A 21,091-nucleotide genomic window follows, 5' to 3' on the forward strand; every position below is an offset into this window, starting at 1 on the left:
GTGCATTCATCAGTCTGACACTTTAATATTTACCCATCGCTGACTGTAGGGAAAGTAGGACTAAGCCTGTGACTGTGGCGAGTCTGGAAATTGATGCAGAAGTTGTTTTTGCCTGCAGCCGTCAGCTGTCGTCTCATCTCAAAAGGATGACGTGTTGTTTGTTTGATTAAAGCGCATGAAGTCAGGCCATTAAAAGTCTTCTGTCAAAGCTTTGGTGAAAACTGTGTTAACTGTGATGAATAATTTAAAGACAACTATCGTTTTACTTGAGATAAGCTTGCTGGGTTGCCATGGTACAAATGCATGTATTATTTAACGCCCAGTGTGAGTCTCACTGTAAGGCAGCTTACAGGCTCTCAGTTGTTTTTAGATCTGTTCAAACTGTGAGGATTAAACGTCGTAGTAATCCGTGGGGAACAAATAGTGTGTCTGAGCCGCATGTCTACCTACGAATGAGACGCGAGGAGCTACGCTGCAGCGCTGTGGACCATGTGATGTGGCAGAGGGAGGACGATGGAGGGGACGATGCTGACGGCGGGGCAGGAGAAGCCACAGAAGCGGGTGAGGTTCCGCGTGGCTTCGGGGAACAGCGGCCGGGTGCTGAAGGAGATGTTCAAAGATGAAGGGCCCTCGGACTCCCTGGATTCAGACTGTACCAGCAGCTCTGACGCCGACCGGGCCAGCACCCCCTCTACAAGTGGAGATGTGCAGGGACACCTGTATGGATACCTGGGCTCCGAGCCGGACGACAGCGAGTGTGAGCCGGACGATCTGCTCATGTACGCAGGGGCCACCAAGGACTGGATGTTCACCACCAAGAGGGTCAACATACTCAGTAAAAATGGGACTGTGAGAGGGGTCAAGCACAAAGTCAGCGCCGGTCAGACGCTGTTTGAAAACCTGCCCAATTCTAACAGTGTAAGTATATGTGACAGCGTTATATCATATTACTTCGTCTGGTTGATGTTTTCCCATTATTGCTTGGCTCACAACACATGTTCCCATCAGTGTTGTGCTCAAGTCTAGTTACAGGAAGGAGCTACATGTCGGTGCATGACTGGGATAAAAGCTCACAATAGAAGACAAGGTCACCGAGCAATTAAAGTTTAATGATGCATTTCGTTAAGTGTTCAAGAGAAACTAATCAGGTTAATGAATTCTTGCCACTTCGCTTTTCCCTTCACGAAGCAACAGTGCTTCTTCTTCCTGAGGTAACTGGGCCTGTGTGCTGATGCAAAGGTGACACATGAGGTCATATCGAAGAAAAAGTATTAGGTCAGGTGAACAAGCGGCGTCACTGCAGGCGAGATAAAGCTCCTCGTCACGATTAAATGAGATTATCTTTCATTTAGGGTGAAGTTTAAATGCTTATCAAGGTCTGGCCTTATCCTGAAGGAACATTCTGATGTTTGTAACACTCACGTACAGGTTACATTACCACTGATGATGTTTTAAGGCGAGCCACAAGTTCAAAGACTTTAGTCACAAGTAGTTTTTAACTGGTCAGGAAACAATTCTCAATTTAAAGCCGATGCCTCTGTATAACCAACATCAGCAAGAACACTGGCTATGTCTATATAATTATTATAATTCATTTTGATGTGTTTCACCTGATCGGACTCCAATTTATCTGGATTAGATAAATAATACAAGTACAAATAATCTCGCAGCCTGACGAGAGAAGCTGCTCTGTAGTCTGGTGGCACTAAAACAAAGTGTAATTAATCTTATATATCTACAAACACGTCAGTGTATCAGTGTGACTGAGACAAAATACATGTTTCACGGGACAGTTCACCCCAGAGTCAAAATAAATGTTTCCTCTTGCATGCAGTGCTGTTTATCCATGTGGATGGCCAAAAAAATAGATAAATACAAAAATTCAACAACTCGACAGCGATGTTTCTTCCAGAAATAATGAGCCACTTTCTCCACTTACGAAGAAGGAAGCGTGCATCTACTAATGGACGAGAGGCTTGATGACATGGAAGTTGTGGCTTTATGGTGCATTAATGGCAGAGCTGTAATGTAAGCTGTCTTAGCCAGCTAGCCTAGCAATCAATATCTGCAACAAGTTTATATGAGTTTGACATTTTCAGCTTGAGAACAAAGCGGAGGGTGTTAACAATACTTTATAAATCAGTTTTAAGCCATTAATAAACAACAACAGCCTCCGGGTTGATAAATAAATAAATAGATTCAGGTAGAAATGTTGTTGATGTGGATTTATGATTTATGAAGTGTTAGCAAATCCATTAGCTACGTTTTTTATTAGAAAAGTGGTGCTAAAGCAAATGAAATGTTCCTTTAAGTGAGCTGAAAAGTGGAAAAATCATTGTATATATTATATAGAAATGCTACTGTGTGCAGCATCAGTGTGAGCCTTTTCACAGGCTGATATCTGAAGGACATTTACTGACATTTTAAACTGTAATGTACATTATTATACTGCTGCTGGGAGGTTTAACCTCTGCATAGTTCATCTGAACTTTGTGGATAATAAAAACAATCACTAATTTCTTGGAGGGAAAAAAAGAAATGAAAAACAACACGTGAAATCACAAATTTCAAATGAATTTTACACTGAAAGGACATTTTCGTCTCCCACGCTTTCTCCAGTGTCAGGTCTAAATGTTTCATATGTTAACAGCCATTATGCAATTTTTCCCGCCATTATTATCTACTCTGACCTCAAACAATCCCATCGTTAAATTCCCTGAACATGTTGAAGACGGTCTAATAAAGGTTTCATTTCATCACCAACTGCATTCATGATTTTCTCTCCCTCCTAGATGGAGTTAGCTCTTGAATTTGGCCGAATCGTGATCTACACCACGAGTTTCCGCGTGGTGAGGACGACCTTTGAGCGCTGCGAGCTGGTCCGGAAGATCTTCCAGAACCACAGGGCGAAGTTCGTGGAGAAGAACATCGCCCTGGACTGCGAGTACGGGAAGGAGCTGGAGGAGCGGTGCAAACGCGTGGGAGAGCCTCCTTCATTACCGGTCGTGTTCATTGACGGACACTACCTCGGGGTCAGTTGTTGTCACGCCTCTCTGGTGTTATCGATATCTCGTACATCCACGGTGAGCTCATTAAATGTGGTGTTGAAACTTGTCTTGCAGGGTGCTGAGAAAATACTTGGCATGAACGAATCAGGAGAGCTTCAAGATCTTCTGACAAAAATCGAGGTTTGTTTTCAATCACATTATGAATAATTAAGCGGGTGATTTTCCTCTGAATCAAACGCTAAATTCAACACATATTGATGTTGAATTATTCAGGTGTTTCCTATTAGATTTACTCAACAATGCAACATGCTTTGTAGCACATGTAATATTAAAGCATGGGGTAATTATAAAGTCATAATAAATTAACGCTTTATGTCCATCAGGTCATTGAGATGAACACGGTGCGAACAGGAGCAGTCATTTCAGCTCGCCGGTCGTCAATAAAGCATGAGCAGGCTGCAGCGTGAAAGACGCATGCACATCAATAAGTGACCATCAATAATGGAGGGCTTGTTATCGATTCTGCCTCCGACACATTTTGTTCAAACACACACACAACGCAGAGCGCGTCGCTCTGTGCTACAAACTGAGATCGTGTGAACCGTTTCTGCTTCGTGCCGAGTCGCCGCAGCAGCGTCTGCCACGCGAGCGCTGGCCTTTTCTCAGGCCTCGGCTGTAATTTGCAGTTCAGACCAAACAGAAGTCCTCATGAGCGAATACAAAGCAGTGTTATGACATTTAAGTCACTGCAGGCGATTAAAAAACGTGTGCAGCTCTGAAAGGTCATGCATACACTGATCGGCAGCAACGTGGCGTTATCGTGTGTTTATATCTGAGGAGTTAGCACGAAACCATCAACGCGTTGGAAAAGAGGTTGTGATAGAAAGGAAAGGAAACACTTTGGTGAAAAAACACATTTAATCGCTTTCTTTCCAAGAGCTAGATGAGAAGATAAACAGCTGTCTCGTGTCAGTACGCTGAATATGGAGGAGGTCGATTACAGGAGGTGACAGCGAGCAGAGCTCTGCTGTAAAGTTAGCAGCAGCTCAGAAGCTTTTTTTTGGTAGAATGAGAAGAACAGGAAAACCTCCTGTTACAGTGTTCATGTTCATGTTCATGTTCATGTTCATGTTCGTGGCCTTGCTGTCACATGGTTCGATTAGCCTGAATGAACTACTTTTGATGTTCCATGTTTGGATTAGTTGTTAACGAGTGACACCAGACATCAGCAAACTGTGTGCAGCTCCTTTAAAATGGCTGATTTGATGACGAGAGAACCGACTAATTTCTGGAATTTAGGATCTGCAGCAGTCCATAGTCTGACATAGTCTCCCTGTAAAACCAGAACTTGTGATTTAAAATTATTTTATTTTTTGTATTGGATTAAATAAATGAGATATAACATGTCTTGACAAGAAAGTAGAGTCGACTTTTAAAGGTGCAATATGTCTGAATTGGGCACCTTCTGAATTCATACTCAGAAGAAATAGAAGGCAACCAGAGGAACCGCTAACTGCTGCTGACTGTAGCTGCCGTTCTGGACTGGGATCTAGGTGACCCGGGGCAGTGTGTTTACACCATGAGCACAGCAGCTGTGGACCGAGATGGGCCAGGGCTAGCTCGTTAGCACGCTAACTTCAGTAGATATCTCTGCAACACAATACAAAGACTAATAATAATGTCAACGCTGTTATTTCTTCACCTTCTGTTGATACCTTTAGTTAATCCTTTCTTCTGGAAGTTTTGCATATTGCACCTTTAAAGTTTATCTGTACCAAATTCAGCCTCCAAATCAAAACCTTGCAGGTCTTCCTCAAATAATTTGGGTTTTAGGAAGAAAAATACAACCGTATGACTCTGATCTGTTTTCTCTAGAGGGTACAGCATCCCCGGACGTGCCAGACCTGTGGCGACTTCGCCTTCATCCCGTGCCCAATGTGCCATGGCAGCAAGATGTCCGTGTTTCGCAACGTCTTCACGGATTCCTTCAAAGCCCTCAAGTGCACTTCCTGCAACGAGAACGGCCTGCAGCCGTGCGTGAGCTGCAGCCGGTGAGGATGTTAAGTGCCTGACCCAACATCCTCGCTCCACGTCTCTGGGACCTTAACACAGGAGCTTCAACTGGACTGAATGAATGAAACACAGCAGGACTCTTCCTCCATGGCCATTGCTCGTAAAGATGAAAAATGAATTTGTAATAAAAAATCTGTGAATTTGTGGCTCTGGTGTTGACTGACTGGGTCTGTAAACACGTCACGAACTAGTTTTATCTCTCGTAAGCTTGTTAATTAATTAGCGAGGAGGCACCGTCATTCACATGTTTCCATCACTAATCCCATATCAGACAGAGTTTAGGATAACAGAGATGCAGAGAGGGACAGTCGGCCAGTAGAGGGCATGAAACTGGGCCATGGCTCACCAGAAACTTAACTCAGTCCTCAGATACAACTTTCAAAATGCATAAAGTTCAAGTAAATCAACGGAGGCAATCACATTTCAACCTCTTTAATAGAACATTATATGTTTCTGGTCGACGTTACACATGAAGTGATTGACAGTTATTCTGAAAATCGATTAATGCTTCAAGTCAATTTTCAATTTTCAAGCAGTATAAATCCTTTTGTGGCTGCAGAGGAAGCTGCATGTATTCTGATAAACTGCCTCTGTGATGTCACTCAGTGGCTAAGTTGCATTGTGGGTAATGTAGGCGGCAGGTTTTATAAATGAAGAAGAATGCGTGGGATATAAAAAGGTGTTATCTCTGGTTCTGCTGTATTGATTTTGATCGTTTGTTTATGAACTGTCTGTGAAGAGTTTATAGGAGTGCAATGCCTACATTACCCACAATGCAAGTCAGCCAAACAGTGACATTGCTGGAGGCAATTTATCAGATTACATGCAGCTTCCTCTGGAGCCACAAAAGACTTCATGCTCCTTTTTTCCCACATACGCAGTCGAACTCCCCCGAGACCTGTACACACACTTTAATTACCCTTTGAGGTTTGACGACATTACATATATATATTTTTAATATTTACAATATTAATGAGGCATTAATACAAAATCAGAAATATTTATTTTTTCCATAACTGAATAAACAAGCTGCTCTCAGAGGAAAAATAAGGTCCCAGAACACTGTGGCAGGGTCCGCCACATGTAAACAAAGTAAAGGTCAGTTTGTTTATTCGGTCATGAAAACAAAGAGAGTTTGATTATTTACTTTGTTTGTTTGTTTGTTTGTTTAGGTATAAAAAAAATCAGTCAATGAAAATTTCTCTTCTGATTAAAATGTCTTCCTCAAAACTACATCGTGCACCTTTAACCTCTCATGAAAATAATCAAACACACATAAACAAACATATTCTCCGAACAATGCTGGTCTAGAAGAAGCTCCAGTTCATGATTCTGTAGAAAAGGTTGAAAATCTGATTCACTGTGCAGCAAACAACGTTTTCTCCAGCGGGATTGTGGAAACACCTTCAGAGAGCAGCCTCTGTTCATCAAAGATAGGTTGTCTTTAATTCGATGCTCGGCTCTGTGACTTGAATGTAAGGAGATGCACGACCGGTTCGATCCAGAAGCGTCCAATGCCATGTCACTAATCGGTTCAATAATGCATTGGCTGCAAAGGGATTTAGGTTTACGTTGAATAATTCAACCCGGGGAGGAGAACTCCATGTGTTCAAGTGGCTTCAAGGGAAAAAAAAGGCAACATTTGACCACATCTGCATGCAAATTAAAAGACATCGCAAACAGTCCATGCGGGATCGCACGCAATCCTCGGCGTTTCTGTGTTTTTTTCAGCGGGTGATGTCATTCATTGGCTGCCATCCAAGGGGTCAGAGAAACGCAGCTCAGCTCTCTATGCTGTCATAGCCCTGTACAATGCTGCTTGAACATGATTAGACAAGGCAGCACTGTAAAGAGGCTAAAAGCGTAGAGCAGGGTGATGATGATGATGATGATGATGGTGATGATCCGCCATGAAGACTTTCCCCAGACGCTCCCGCACCTGTGATTGAAACAGCAACCAGATCGATTATTCAGAGAGAACAAAAAAAAAAAACAAAAAAAAAACGGTGCGTAAAAGTCACCAAAAAGGTTAACGAGCTTTGGTCCCTGCGTGGATAATGGCAGGTGATTACATTGCTGCACAACATCTCGTTCCTTTAATTCAATTCCGCACCGAAGAGTGATGGGGTTTGGGATTTTATAACCACAGGCTTGTGGTGATGGAGGGGAGGCTGCATGAAAATCTGAGACCCCAACTGTGCAGGTTTACTGCGCCCCCATCTGTGGACTGCTGGAGGTGAAGGAACAAAAAAAAAAAACAGGATGCATCGAAAAATCACAACACAAAAAAAACATCTACATTTAAAACAAAGAATCCGCTTCAAGAATACAATAATTATGAAAGTGAAGGTGGCGATGTGATGTGCGGGAGGCTGCGGGATGGCTGAGGATGTGTTTTTCTTTTGGTGGCCAGGCGCGTCTCGACGCATGTTTCCTTCATAACAACGAGCCCAATCAGCCCGATGATCTCATTTTCTTAATCAACGTGCACAAGCGAGCCTTTCTTTCTCTCTTTCTCTCTTTCTTTCTTTGTGAGGAGGGGAGACATGAAAGGAAACACGATGGGCAGTGGCACTGGCACAGCTGACTTGGGAATGATATGACGAGACATGACACTGATATGCGCGCAACACCCAAAATGTTAAGACAACATTCAATGGTCTAAAAACCTGCAATGGAGTTTGTCCGCATTGTCTCCGCTCTCCGGGGCTCGGCGAAAAAACATTATTTCAGTCGAGTAGTCTAGCGTGGTCCAGCCGCGGTGCTGTGCGTAATGTTTTGAATGGTCGGTCAATGCGCAGACTGGTTGGAAATGACTGTTTTTATTGACGTCAGCGTACAGGCGAGTGCCCCCCTCCCTCCCTCCCCACACTCTCCCCTCTCTCGTCCCTACAACTGCACCATCTAATGGACTTGGGTTTACATTCCAGTCAACCATCTGAGACTTCGAGCAGGAGACAGGCCTCCAAGACGGAACATCTACCTCTTCACTGTCCCAGATGAGCTCAGGTGACTTTAAAGGACACGTTCACCCAAAAATGAAAAATTCAGTCGTTCAGTCTCACGATGGAAAGAAGGGTGAAGTTTCAATGTCCACAAAATGTTTGTTTTTTTTTAACAGCAAATCAGCGTTGTGACTTTCTTTTAATTAACTCAAGTTGATGGGGACTTGTTTTAATGGCTCCATAAAGCTCACCCGATCGTGGGTGCGGGAACTAGAGGTGCTGAGGGGGCTGCCCCCTAAAACGAGGCTGTAACATATGCCGAATTTAAAAGAAGGCCCAAATGATTAAGAATTTGTCAGAAACAGCGCTTCTCAAAGTTTATAAAGTTTCTTCTAACTCAACAACTAACAAAAATGACTGATTTTCTAAGGGAGTCTGGGGAGTTTCTCCCTCTTCACCTCCTCGCTGTTGCTAACTGCAGTTGATGTTGCTGCTTTGACCTTCAGTATAACAATTAGATGTTTTATTGTCCATTCAAGTGAATACAACAAACATGAACGTCGCGCACCATTTACTGACATCATTATATAGTTTTGCTGTGAAGCTCCAGAAATGTTTAGTTGATTACGAACTTAATTCACCTTTTCATCGGCATGAGGGTATAATGACTGAACATATCCTTTAAAAAGGTGCGATATTTAAGAGTTGGCCACCTGTCGAATACTCAAAACAAGTAAGAGGCAGCATATCACCAGTGTAACCGCTAACTGCTGCTAACTGTAGCTGCCGTTAGCTCAGTTAGCTGTGCAGCTAGCTGTCCAGACCGGGAACTCAGAGTTTTTTACCGCTAGCCCAGAGCTTTGGACCAAGACAGGCAGGTGTTAGCTGGTTAGCATGCTAACTTCAGTAGTAATCTCTGCAACACAATACATACTGTAATGTCCTACTGTAAAACTGTTATTTTGTTATTAATTTAATTATTGTTATCAGTGCTTTTGGTCACAATCCAGGTAGGAGACAAGTTGAGAAGCTGACAGTAACGTCCTCTATAATGTTAATGACACACAAGCAATCCAACCACACGACAGAAAAAAAGGAAACCAAAATAATTTAATAAATTATTTCAAATTTATTCCAACTCCTTCAGCAGTGGCAACACAGTTATTATAACCAAAGGGAAAATATTACACTATTAACACCTTCAAAAATATATATGTCCAACCAACCCCCCCAACAAATCAGATGAAATGACTCTGGCCCACCTCCTGAAGCACAGTAACATGTTGAACAGGCAGGTGTGTCCCACGCTGCAGCTGCGACACCAAACGCAGAATGAAAAGTAAAAGCACAGTCACTGCACGTTTTATAGAGATTACAGGAGATTATTCAGCAGATTATTTGGTACACGTACTGTACAGAGTGACGTCCTGAACGATTTGAATAATGACATTTTATAATGAGAGTACAAATCTTACGCTTCAGTACAACTCAGGATGATTTAATGCGGGAGGCGTAATGAATTCCTGTTACTGACCTTTAACAAATGATCAAGTTATGTATGACGTCATGCAATCAGTTCATGATTCATAAAAATCATCAGTTGAGGAATGTTAGTTCACAGCTGATTCAGACATTTAATGATGCACTTCAAGTCAGCAGGACTCCTGTTAGATGAAAGTTTATTCATGTATCTGTATGTTTTACCTCCGTCTGTTCGGTTTTGATGTGAATCCAAATAAAAATCTGGATCCAGCCGATTTAAACATGTTTTATTTAAGGTTTGACTGACTGAATTAATGGGGACTCTGTGGGGCCTTGGCGGAGGTATGCGCTCTTCTGAGTGACATTCTAGTGTTTGATATGTAAATGTTTGATGTCTCTGAGAACAGGTGCAATATGTATCAGCAGACTAACCTGCTAACTGCAGCCACCCATGGCTCTTTAGCTCAGTTATCCGTGCAGCTAGCGGTTCAGGCTGGGACTTGCTGGTTAGCATGCTGACGTCAAGTGAATCACATTCTGATAATTTGTTGATTTTTGAACATTTTCAACTAAAATTCTTACGTATTACGTAATGGATCTTTAAGTTGTGAAAGTGGAATCCAGCACATAATTTAATTTAACTGTGAATGAACAGATTTATCTAAACATGAAGTCATCGTCGTAGCAGCTTCTTCACGTGTTAGCGGTGAGAAACATGAATGTATGACACATCCTGCATTAATCATCACGAGTCACGTCATCACTTTATGTATATGATTTGTTTACTTATTTTAAAGTGCTACCCACGTTTCCATGCCAACTGTGGAGCTCAACACTTGATGAAGCCGGTGGGATTCGGGGCTGGTCCATTTGTTTTGGTACATTTTCTCATCACAGACTATTTATTTACACCGTCTGTAAAAAAAAAAAAGGGGCAAAGACATTCGCATCCCTCCAGCACTTCATCTTTGGAACAATACAATCACTCATCTGTTGATAAGCAGCCGAAACTCCCAAGACAAAGTTACCACACCTCAACATTAAAGTTTGGAGCCGGCAAAGAGAGAAATGAAGCGTAAGAGAGGGATGCCACTGCCTGTAATGTCGTTTCTTTGCTTTTTGTAAAGATGAACATGTGGCTCATTATGTGCTACTGTATTTAACATCAGTTCACTCTTCAACTCTATCGTATAGATCAAATGAAAAGTCTTAATATCACCTTTGAATTTGCATATTATTCTATAATCGCAATAAAATCTATTCAGAAATCTTAAACCGAGAACCTGCAGCAGCGTCGTGCCATCTGCACCTTCTCAGTTTTTACATTAAAAGAAAAAAAAAATCTGACGTCTAGCAGTTAAATAAGTCTCATTTGAATATGTAGCTCTCAGGTTTCCTTCGTACTAATGAAGGAAACACTATCACCGTGACTCAAGCATAACGTTAAAGTAAAGTCTAGTAAATGATACTGGTCCTGGTCGTGATATTGTTTCTTCAGGAAGTCGTTATTTCAACCAAATCCAAACACATTCAAGGTGGAATGTGACCTCAAGCCAACAACCATAAGACTGTCGTAACTGTGTGTGTGTGTGTGAGAGAGAACTGCAACAGAGATTTAAATTTCTCTTTAAAAAATTCAAGAAACACACACTCTCGAATGTGAAAGTGGCTCCCTGGCAGGTCAAATTCTCAGTAACTGAAGCTCAAGCAGCACAAAGAGAAGCACGATCGCTGCCCGGACATCGTCTTTATGGTTGTGCACTACTCTACAGTAAGACTTGATGGAGGTGTGTATGCGGCGGTCGGGATGGGAGGCAGATTGTGGAGGCAGGCTTGGCCCTTTCATGTTTTCCTCTCGTAGGCTCTTCTCGTTACAGCAGGATGTTCCCTCGGCAGAGACCCGATGGGTATTATAGTATCTCCAAGTCTACGTGACGAACCTCTGGGTTACGTTGCTACAGAGGAACAAAACAGGGTTACATGAAAATCTGTCTCGCAATGCAGATCAATTCTAATAATGTAAGAAAATCATCCTGAAATGGGAAAAAAAAGAGTTTCTAGGCTTATTGTAGCATCAGACATATCGATTTGGACGAGTTCACTGTTTTAGTACCTTGAGCTCTTTCTCCAAGCGGTCCACCTCGGCCCCGAGGGTGTCGATGATGTTCTCCCCGTGTTTCAGCATGAAGTTCTCCAGCTCCTCGGGGGTCTTTACCTGCTGAATCTCCTGCAGAGAGAAGGAAAAAAAAGCAAACACTTGACTTTGTTCCTTAAGATACAGATGAGGAATACAGATGTGTGTTGACAGAACAAAAGCCAAAGATACCACACGGTTTGATGAACTTTGTGACCACGATGAATATTTTGGTTTTGTAAAAGGCTGAACGGCAACAAATATGGATTGGAGCAGAATATTTCGCTCGATAAAAACAGGTAATTACTTCAAAGATTCAGATTTACTGTATCTTTTTTTTTAATTAATTTAACTTTTGGACATCTGGAGCTATTGGAAATGTTTGGATCACACTGAAGCTGTTCAGCCTCGCTCCTGCCTCCTTCCTCAGCTGTGCTGCTGAGCAGACGGCACGGCGCTAACATCTAGCTTAGTTTGGGATCTCTAGAAAGCTCAAGGCTGACTAAACAGGGACGACCTGTTAACAGGCACTCGTCTCTGTTGCTAAGTCGTTACTGAGGGTCGGCCTACTTGCTGGAGTAGTAAACAAAGTCTCATTCCATGTAGGAATCTGCTGACGTGACTGATTGCTTTCCAATTATTAGTCAACCTCATGTATTTCCATGGAAACAAAGATAACACTAGCAAAAAGTTTTTAATTTTGAGTTAATCACCCTACAACAAGAATACATTTTGTCTTTTATGTTGCTGGTAACAGTTGTTTAATTGCAATATTACACGAGAGGGTGAGCTTTTACGTCATTAGTGGCAGTGATGCATTCAGTGGGGAGATAGACAGACAGAGAAAGATAACTCATTTGCGTCACTGTGCAAACCAAAGTGTGCAGAGGACCATTATGTGTGAAATGCCTCCATCGATCAAGAAGCACATGAGAACTTAAGAGTCAGGAAAATGACAACATTTTCTTCTTTGACACCTCAGAATTGAGATGATGGCATTAAGAAGAAAAATGTAACTGGCCTTCAAAGACTGAAAATCTGTTTTAAATGGTTTTGTGATTCGGTGATTTGTTGTCGCAGAGATACATAATGCATTCTCATAAAAACAGTGTTTATATCCTCCCAAACATCACAGTATCAGGAAGTAGAGAGCGATCAGAATTTAAAGAGAGAAACGACTTACGTTGAGGATTTGGTCAATGTCTTGTTTTTCCAGATAAGACCGTGTCACCACTCGGCCGTCAAAGTCAACCTCAGCCTTGAAGCGCACTTTACTCAGTCCCAAATCAGTGGCCTTCACGTCGTGGATGGCCCTGCTCATAACAACACAAGACTTCAGGTCAGAGTAGAAAGTAGAAAAACTATTATAGTTAAGCAAAGAACAAAACATTGTAAAAAAGACCCTGATGTTTGACTTCTTGAATCAAGAATTGTCTCTTGTACTGTCGTGTTCATGTTGTGACAAAGACATTAAACTACTGCTGCAACTAACGATTATTTTCATTATTCTTTCAATCATTTTCTTAAATAATCAGTTAGATGTTTGGTGTAGAAAAAGTCAGAAATTGTCTCATTTTGTCCACACCTGAAAGATATATATTGGAGGTGTGTGTGTGTGTCTTTGCTTTTTTGCTGACCTTACAGCGGGGTCGTTCTCCAGGAACTCTGTAAGCTTCTGGACACGTTCTGCCTGTATGGAGCGTCCCAGCAGGGCCTCTGTGTTCGTGTAGATGAGGAAGGCTGAGACAGCGCCCAGCAACGTGCCCACGCCGAGAGAACCCAAGCTGTCAAAGGTGGGGTTACCTGGGACGACGCAGGCACATTGAAAGAGAAACTTTAGAAAAGTGGGTGATTGCCAACACTGAAACTAGAGACCAAAGTACAAATACACGAGAGAGAAAGATTATCCTGAGAGAAGCAATAACAGAATAATAAATCATTAATCATTAATTGCATGATTTGGTACAATAGAGCAGATAGAAACTGAGCTTGTGTCTTTTGTTTACCTGTGAGTGAGGTGAGCCCCATGCAGCCAGAAGCCATGATGACTCCTAATACAGCAGCAGCGTCCTCCAGCAGCACTACGTTAGTACTGGGGTCCCGACTCTGCATTACTGCGCACACAAAACAATGCAAGTTTAACACCTGAAGCGATATGAATCCACATTACTCCAATTTGGGATTTATCTACATTACATTAATATTTGCTGTCAGAAATGTGTCTTTAGCAGCATGCTGGGTTTCTGATTTCCTACTTACTCTCACAATATTCAAATCAAGTTTGCGTGACTGACCCCGTTTCATTTCACAGCATACGTAGCTTGCAGAAACATTTTTATATACTCAGTCATTTTGCATCACTGAGCATGGAGTTACCTGCGGTTTAATGTCGACAAGGGCAGTAAACTGCTCTCCAATCACTTTCATTTTATTCTAATGCCAAAGAATTTACATCAATTTATAACAGAGATTTGAGTTGTACACACCGTATTCATAAAATGAAACTCCGTTCTGGCGGGCGCTCTTCTTTATCTCATTGATGGCTACTAGTAACGTGGCTGAGAAAGAAAAAAAAAAAGGACATTTCATAAAAAAAAATGCACTTTCTGTCAAAATGTCATCAAAAATCTGCAGCTTCATTTTCATAACCGACCTCCTTCAGACACCAGAGAGCCCGCCAAAATACAGTAAGCCTGCAACACAGAAACGTGACATGTCGGATCATTAATAGTCTTCATGTACATTGTACGACAGACAACAGTCACTCACCCATAACAAAGATTCGATGGGTTCTGGGTGCAGCAATCCCATGATGCCATGGTACCAGGAGAGGCCTGCGCCCATCATAAAAATGCCCACACCACTAATGAGGGAGGCGATGTAGCGCATGTTGGAGAAGCCGTACCTGGAAAAAAAAAAAAAAGGAATTGGTTACAGCAGCTGAAACCAGAACCGGTTCTGAACCTACAACAACATGTAGGCCACCAGTATTTTGTAAAGGATACACACATCTACGCACTGCACAGATGCTGTTTACGGCGGACTGATGGCTACTTTTAAATCTGTAAACTTCTGTTATCAGCCGTCAAGGAAAACAGTTATTAAGCTGTTATGACTGTTTTAGAGCATCAGGTGGTATATGGATCATGGCTTTTAACAGGGGCGTCACAGTTTTCCCTCCACCACCGCCGCCTGCATCCAAAGAAAAAAACAATAATAAAGATACTTCAAAGACGACACAGCTAGCTTACTGGTAGCCTGCAGCTGCACTTCCAGATAATCATCCTGTCTGCACAAAGATGACTGGAAGTAAGTAAGAGATGTTGGGCTTGTTATCTTTTTCAGAGATCCTTTATTGATTCGTTTGAAAAGAGAAATCTCTGGACAGATTTGAGAAACTGAACTTTGTAGCAAACTGAATTTCTAACTTTTGTTTTTTTATTGATGAATCCCCTGAGGGTGGTTTTTGTTGTTGAACTCTGGGATCTTTATCTTTGGTAGATATTATGTGAACTTGCCGAACACAAACCTGCAAAAAATTCAACAGGATATGGTTGCAAAATGGCGGTTTTGTTTTTTTAATCCTATGATTTTCAATACTTGAACTAAATGTTTTGATTTCTCACGTTCCTCATATTCTGTCTTTAACTATATAATAAGTTGCGGTTGCTTACGGATGGCCTGCGTCAGGGTTGCGGACAGACTGGCTGATCCCCAGGGCGAGCAGAGCCTGGTTGCAGGTGTCGGCCAGGGAGTGGATAGCCTCGGAGAACATGCTAGCTGATCCAGTGTAGACCCAAGCCAGGAGCTTGAAGAAGAAATTCAGCCCATTGCTGAGGAGAAACAAAACAAGCAGATGAAGCACTTGTAGGGCAATGAAAGATTAGATCATCTAACAGTTGATTTAATGGTTAGCCATGGTTCTGACTGCAGCGGTCCGCAGATTTATAAGTTAGCGTGTACTGGAGATAAAAACATTATCTCAGGGACAATGTAGCTTCTGTAGTGAAGACAGTCAAATCTGTCTGGAGGTTAAAGTGTAACTGAATTACAACATCACTTTTCTGTTTGTAAAAATATTTCAGCTTTTCTGTTCTGATGCTCACGAATCACAGACTTCACCCCCAGACTGAACACTAATTGAGTCCTGTGAGTCTTTGTGCGAATGCAGTGAGGGAAACGTTTTGCTGTTCATGTGACTGCACATGTCCTCTTAACACAATCATCCTAATCCAATATACCTCATGTGAGAAACGGTCCCGTGCACTCCCCAATACAAATGTTCACATATTTTAGATCTTTATTACTCAGTCGAGCCCGACCACTATATCGATTGGAACATGCCAGACGGTTTGATCAGCGCAGCTTGTTCTTACAAATACGACCATGAAAATCACACCACTGCTAAGAAATCCTACACAAATACCTCCCAGATACATCGCGGTGTCATCTTAGAAACAACATTTCGACCACATACAGTTGTAATTGTAAAGCATGCCAAGTTCAGGATTTGCCCTCAAGTCTAAACAGATTACAAGAGCACAACAGCAACATATTGGGAAACAGGTCTGAAAAGCCAATACGGATTTTAGCCAATATGTTTTACTTGAACAATAGGACAACGTACGATAAAGCATTTCACTTGTCGAACCATTATAACTTTAACAGTCGTTATATCAATGTCAAATTTTTTTTTTTACACCACACAAGTATCAGCAACAGCCTCTGCTACTGAATTTAAAATCTCTACCTTGTGCCGTATATCTTCAGAATGAAGGATCTCATGTGACTGTACATCTACAGTCCACATGTAGTCACCATCTTTTTTTGGACTTCTGCATCGAGGGGTTAACCAGTTCAGTTTCCCAAAATGTTACACTCTCTGACATACTGTATCTCGTAACCCTGCTGAGAACAGACTTGTTGTTTCCTCTCTAATCCAATACCTCCCGCTGTGTGTGTGTGTGTCTGTGTGTAAAGTCCCAGACTGCAGAAAGACTTCACAACATTCAGACAGAAGACGAGTGAGAGTAAAAATACTTACATGCAAATAGCAACCATGACCACCTTCCCCGGCCCTTGTAGAAACGTTCCCCTCTGGCCTGATCGAGGCTTCATGAAACAAAGAAAAAGAAGTATTTAGTGTTTAAATATGGAGTCTGCAGTGTGCCCCACTGAGCATTTGAAAAATACTGTTGTTATCTTCATGGCACATTGAAGTTATTAAGCAACTGGCCTTAGACATCATACATGAATGTCCCTGTAAAGAGGGGGGACTGCATGAACGACAACAGATAATGATATTGTCATAAAGATGCAGTGACCACTGTAACAAGGACAAAGCTCACACAGGTACCCCAACAGGGGGCAACTTGGGGCATAGTGGCAGGAACATCCACATTACTTCCTCTTTCATACAGAAAAAAAAATATTTTGGTGAATTTTATATTATTAAACAAAATGACAAAAAAAGAGCGCTCACCTTAGTGTTTCCCCAAAAGTCTTTGTACTCCTTCAACAACTGTTGATTGCGGAAAATATCTGGAGGGCAGCAAACAAGAGACACGAGTCAGCCCACATCTCAACCGTTCACAGATCAATACATTAATAACATGCGTACAACAGCCAGGTAACTTATACAAATAAAACGTTTTTATTACTGTCAAAGTGTGACTCAGTTAAAAAGTTCAGCACTTCTAGCAGCTGCCTCTTTAAAGATAGTCGACGCTTTAACGTGAGGTATCAACTGATGTATTTTATGTTGTGGAACAAAACCTGAAAATCTCTTCAGCTTATCTTAACCACAGACCTTATTTCAGGCATCTAACAGAAAACCCCGATGAGACGAGGGAACCGGACTTATTTCTGTTTTTTCGTGCTCATTCCTGTGACACAGTACAGAACTCCATTAGCCCTTTGATTGGTACTTTAATGTCTGACAGTCAGGCTAAATGTTTCCCGCCGTTTCCAGTCTATGTGTTAAGCTAAGCTAACCAGCTTTCAGCTGTAGCTTCAGATTTTATGGACAAATATGAAACTGCCACCAGAAAGTTAAAAAAAATCAAAATCCCAAAATGTTTCTTTAGTATTATATGTTTACAAAGACGCCCATCCAGCCAAGGAAGCATATAAACCTACTCTCTTGATATTCCCGCTCAACCTCTTTCCTGAGATTTCTCTCTCGGGCCAGAGCTTCATGGCTTCCCCACACGTCTATCGCTCTGATAGTCACGGAGAGAAATAAATGAAATAACAGAAGTTAGACAATATATCAATGAAAAATTGCTGGTTTGAGCAATAATTTGCTAGAAGACATATCGTATTGTATTCGTAACATTTCTTAAGGTTTAAAGCAGAAGGGTGCAGAACTAACTTTGCCTCCACGTCTGACCGCAAAAACACAGTGAACGCCTCGGTGTCGTCGTGGGGGCTGCGTCTTCTGATCTTTCGAAGCTGTTCCAGATCACTGGGAACACATGAGGGAGGGGGTAGGAAGAAGATTAAGGACGAGCAGCGTTAAACGATGTTAGGCAGCCTAATATCAGTTAATCACGACAGCGTGTTTGCTTATTAACTCAAAGGAATTTGCGTCAGCGTCTGCCCGCATCACAGCTACTACTGAGTATGGTTACACGAACAGATGGACAGACATTCAATAACATTAATTTAGCTTTGCAGTGATGGTTTAATGTTGCTGTATATATTGAATAATTTAAACACAGTACAGACAGTATGAGTAACAGTCGTTACTTTGGTTTGAGGCAGAACTCATTCATGGCTCTGACTGCGGTGATGAAGTTGTTTTGAGTGTACTTCGCTCCATATTCCCTTTTCTTCAGGACTGCCCGAACTTTATGTGACGACAGAGGAAAATTATGATACAGGGTTTTCATCTGCATTCATTACCCACATATCTGTATCTGAATATACTGGAAATACAGAGTAAATTAAGAGTTTCAGCATTCAAAAATGTTTGTTCGTTACCTTTCACTTGAATAGTTTCAGCTTTAGTCAGCCCCTGAGGTGTCGGCTCTATGAGACATGAGATATTTACAATTAACAACTGAAGCAAACTAAAGCACAAAGTCTCCTGCGAGACAGAATTTTTTCTCAACATCCCAACTTACCAGAACTATTTCCCGGTTCTAGTGTTGACAGGGCATGCAATTAAAAAAAAAAGCAAAAAACACAACATTTTTAACCATTTTAAAAGGAAAATAATAAACATTAATGTACACAATACAAGGCCACACAGACAGACAGTGTTTGCCCCGCAGTAAGAACGGTACCACCACAGCTGGATAAAATGGGAAACTGAACATTACAATCTAGATAACAAGACAAAACACCATCAAGCATAAGACCTTTAATCATGATCAATTACCCAAAATGAACAATACGAGTGCTGAAAACCACTTGAACCAAAACTAAGACCAGCAGAGATAAATGTGGAACAAATCGGTAACTTCTTAAAACCCTGTTATAGACTTGCTTTTATATAAAGTCACCCTTTTCAACTGATTTGTCCCTTTACTGCTCTTAGTCTGTTTATCTGTTCTTAATTCCTCTGATGTGATGTCGTCCTCTTATCGTCTTTATCGATTGTAATCTTTTATCTGTATCTATTACTTTCCCTTTCTCTTTCTTTCTCTGTGATCTTGTCTGTTTTATGGCTTTTATTCCTTTCACTTGTAACGGCTTGTATCGTCTTTTTACATTTTCTGTTTCGCCTTCTTGTTTTTAACTCGGCTGCCTTGTGATGAGCATTTATTCTGTAATATCGTCTTCCTCAGTTTCCTGCTTTTGCTTGTTTGTCAAAGCTGTTTTTAAAGGTGCTATATAAATAAAACTTAAGTAAAACAGGGGAAACACTGAACGTCAAACATGTCAACAACAAGGAAACATGGGTTTGCCACCTGATGGAGCTGGGGTGGCTTTCACCGCAGCAGACAGGACCTTCTCTGCTGACGGAGCATCACCGGATGCTGATTTCGGAGGACCATCTTTACTGTTGCCAGAGGTAGAGTAGTAATGCACCTTGCCCAGCCCTAGAGAGGCAGCACGGCAGTCTGGGAGGCTGAACCACAAGCTATGTGTGCCTCCGCTCTGCCAACCTGAGCAACAAAATGTGTGATTATAGTGTGAGTATGCACAGAAAACAGACACTACTACCAGCAGAGATGTGTAACAGCACTGCCAGACTCCTCACCGTAGCACAGCTTGGGGAACCTGGGGGACCTCTGCGACAGAGGCGCCCTGTGCTGCAAGGAGACCCTGCAGAAGACGTGCCATGGTCTGTGGGCCAGGCTGGGGAACATCCTCGCTGTAGCAGGGCTCGGTACTGAAGTGCAGGATCTTGCTGTGCGGGGGTAACAGACAGCCCGGTCACTGTTATGATTCAGGCTTTTCAATTCAGACAGGTTAACGCCAAAGACACCTCGTCTCGAGACACTTTCCTCACGTTAGCATGACTACAAACAGACGAGTATCTTTAACTCAGCTGACATTTGTGTCTAACTGAAATGGCTGTCAATGATAATCACCCGGCTGGTCAGCTAATGCCTTTGCCGGTCGGCTAACGCTAAAGCGCTGCTACAGCTCAGCCGACCCCGGCGGCTACGGAGCCACAGACCTGGCTAACCTAGCTAGTTAGCTAGCTAGCAGAAAGCTAACACTGTCATCCGGCGTCAGTAAGAAGTGCCGTAAAACATTTAAATGTACCAAACGACACCGCGGCTGGCTGGTGAGGACAGACAACGTCATTCATAGAGGCCTTTACCTTTCTATGGTGATGTTTGTGCGGCATAATCTGTGTCCATTTTGAGAATCTATGGCAGGACTGATGTGAACGCCGCTATGGACGCTCCGCAAGTGCTACAAACACACACACACGTGACCTGTGACGCGCAGCTGACGTCGACGGTCTTCTCGCGAGAACGTGATAAGCTTCGCTGTTATGACAACATGTATCGCGATATTACCAAACCGCTGTGCAAACAAGGTCATTTATATCCAGAGTTCCTCTCACATGTCTTATTTCTCTGCTCTGTTTCATCACACTGTTTACATCAGACTATCACAAGAAGTTAAGTAGTGAGGTTATTACAGGACCACAAGAAGTGGATATATTCAATATATATATAATATATCTGTTTAAAATATCTTAAAACTGGTCTACTGTTGTTAAACTACCTGTGGGAGATGAGCCAATACCATATACATATATATATACATGAATATTGTCAGTATATTAAGTGCCCCTGACAGTGTATATTACATATTATGTATATCATATTCCTGACTTATTACTGTTGATTTATTAACAGTGATGTAATGTTACTAAGTACTTTGACTATTTCCATTTTCTGCCTTTTTGTAATTACACTAATTTCTGGAGGCAAATATTGTACTTTTTACTCCACTACATGTATTTGATAGCTTTAGTTACT

At 41.9% G+C, this 21,091-nt stretch overlaps 2 protein-coding genes across 3 annotated transcripts; one reads left to right on the forward strand and one right to left on the reverse strand.

Moving 5' to 3' along the window:
- Window positions 1-513: 513 nt before the first annotated feature.
- Window positions 514-5,063, forward strand: grxcr1a (glutaredoxin and cysteine rich domain containing 1 a). Its single transcript, XM_073486289.1, has 4 exons — window positions 514-918; window positions 2,793-3,032; window positions 3,123-3,188; window positions 4,884-5,063. Exons 1-4 carry the CDS (start codon window positions 514-516, stop codon window positions 5,061-5,063), a joined length of 891 nt encoding a protein of 296 aa, XP_073342390.1.
- A 4,069-nt stretch (window positions 5,064-9,132) lies between these two features.
- slc30a9 (solute carrier family 30 member 9) lies at window positions 9,133-20,515 on the reverse strand. Of its 2 annotated transcripts, XM_073487229.1 has the most exons (19): window positions 20,422-20,515; window positions 19,852-20,001; window positions 19,559-19,756; window positions 18,770-18,787; window positions 18,627-18,674; window positions 18,393-18,492; window positions 18,016-18,108; window positions 17,781-17,863; window positions 17,125-17,183; window positions 16,687-16,754; window positions 15,317-15,475; window positions 14,412-14,547; window positions 14,296-14,335; window positions 14,129-14,200; window positions 13,649-13,756; window positions 13,280-13,445; window positions 12,826-12,955; window positions 11,622-11,735; window positions 9,133-11,463 (listed from the first exon to the last, which is right to left on the reverse strand). In XM_073487229.1, exons 2-19 carry the CDS (start codon window positions 19,958-19,960, stop codon window positions 11,419-11,421), a joined length of 1,746 nt encoding a protein of 581 aa, XP_073343330.1. In that variant the 5' UTR covers window positions 19,961-20,001; window positions 20,422-20,515; the 3' UTR covers window positions 9,133-11,418. The 2 variants fall into 2 exon arrangements, with proteins under 2 accessions (XP_073343330.1, XP_073343331.1); XM_073487230.1 differs by lacking the exon at window positions 18,770-18,787 and having other exon boundaries at window positions 11,337-11,463; window positions 20,422-20,497.
- Between the last annotated feature and the right edge of the window lie 576 nt (window positions 20,516-21,091).

Source organism: Pagrus major, chromosome 18, assembly GCF_040436345.1.
Source record: "Pagrus major chromosome 18, Pma_NU_1.0".
Classification (NCBI taxonomy): domain Eukaryota; kingdom Metazoa; phylum Chordata; class Actinopteri; order Spariformes; family Sparidae; genus Pagrus; species Pagrus major.

Excerpts from the sequence above, each read along its gene's own strand:
- grxcr1a (XM_073486289.1), top strand. The coding sequence starts at position 514 with ATGGAGGGGACGATGCTGACGGCGGGGCAGGAGAAGCCACAGAAGCGG. Across the intron at positions 919-2,792 it reads ACCTGCCCAATTCTAACAGT|ATGGAGTTAGCTCTTGAATT; the intron begins GTAAGTATATGT and ends TCTCCCTCCTAG. Across the intron at positions 3,189-4,883 it reads ATCTTCTGACAAAAATCGAG|AGGGTACAGCATCCCCGGAC; the intron begins GTTTGTTTTCAA and ends TGTTTTCTCTAG.
- slc30a9 (XM_073487229.1), bottom strand. The coding sequence starts at position 19,960 with ATGTTCCCCAGCCTGGCCCACAGACCATGGCACGTCTTCTGCAGGGTC. Across the intron at positions 18,493-18,626 it reads TGAAACTATTCAAGTGAAAG|TTCGGGCAGTCCTGAAGAAA; the intron begins GTAACGAACAAA and ends CGTCACATAAAG. Across the intron at positions 13,757-14,128 it reads AGTTTCATTTTATGAATACG|TAATGCAGAGTCGGGACCCC; the intron begins GTGTGTACAACT and ends TTGTGTGCGCAG.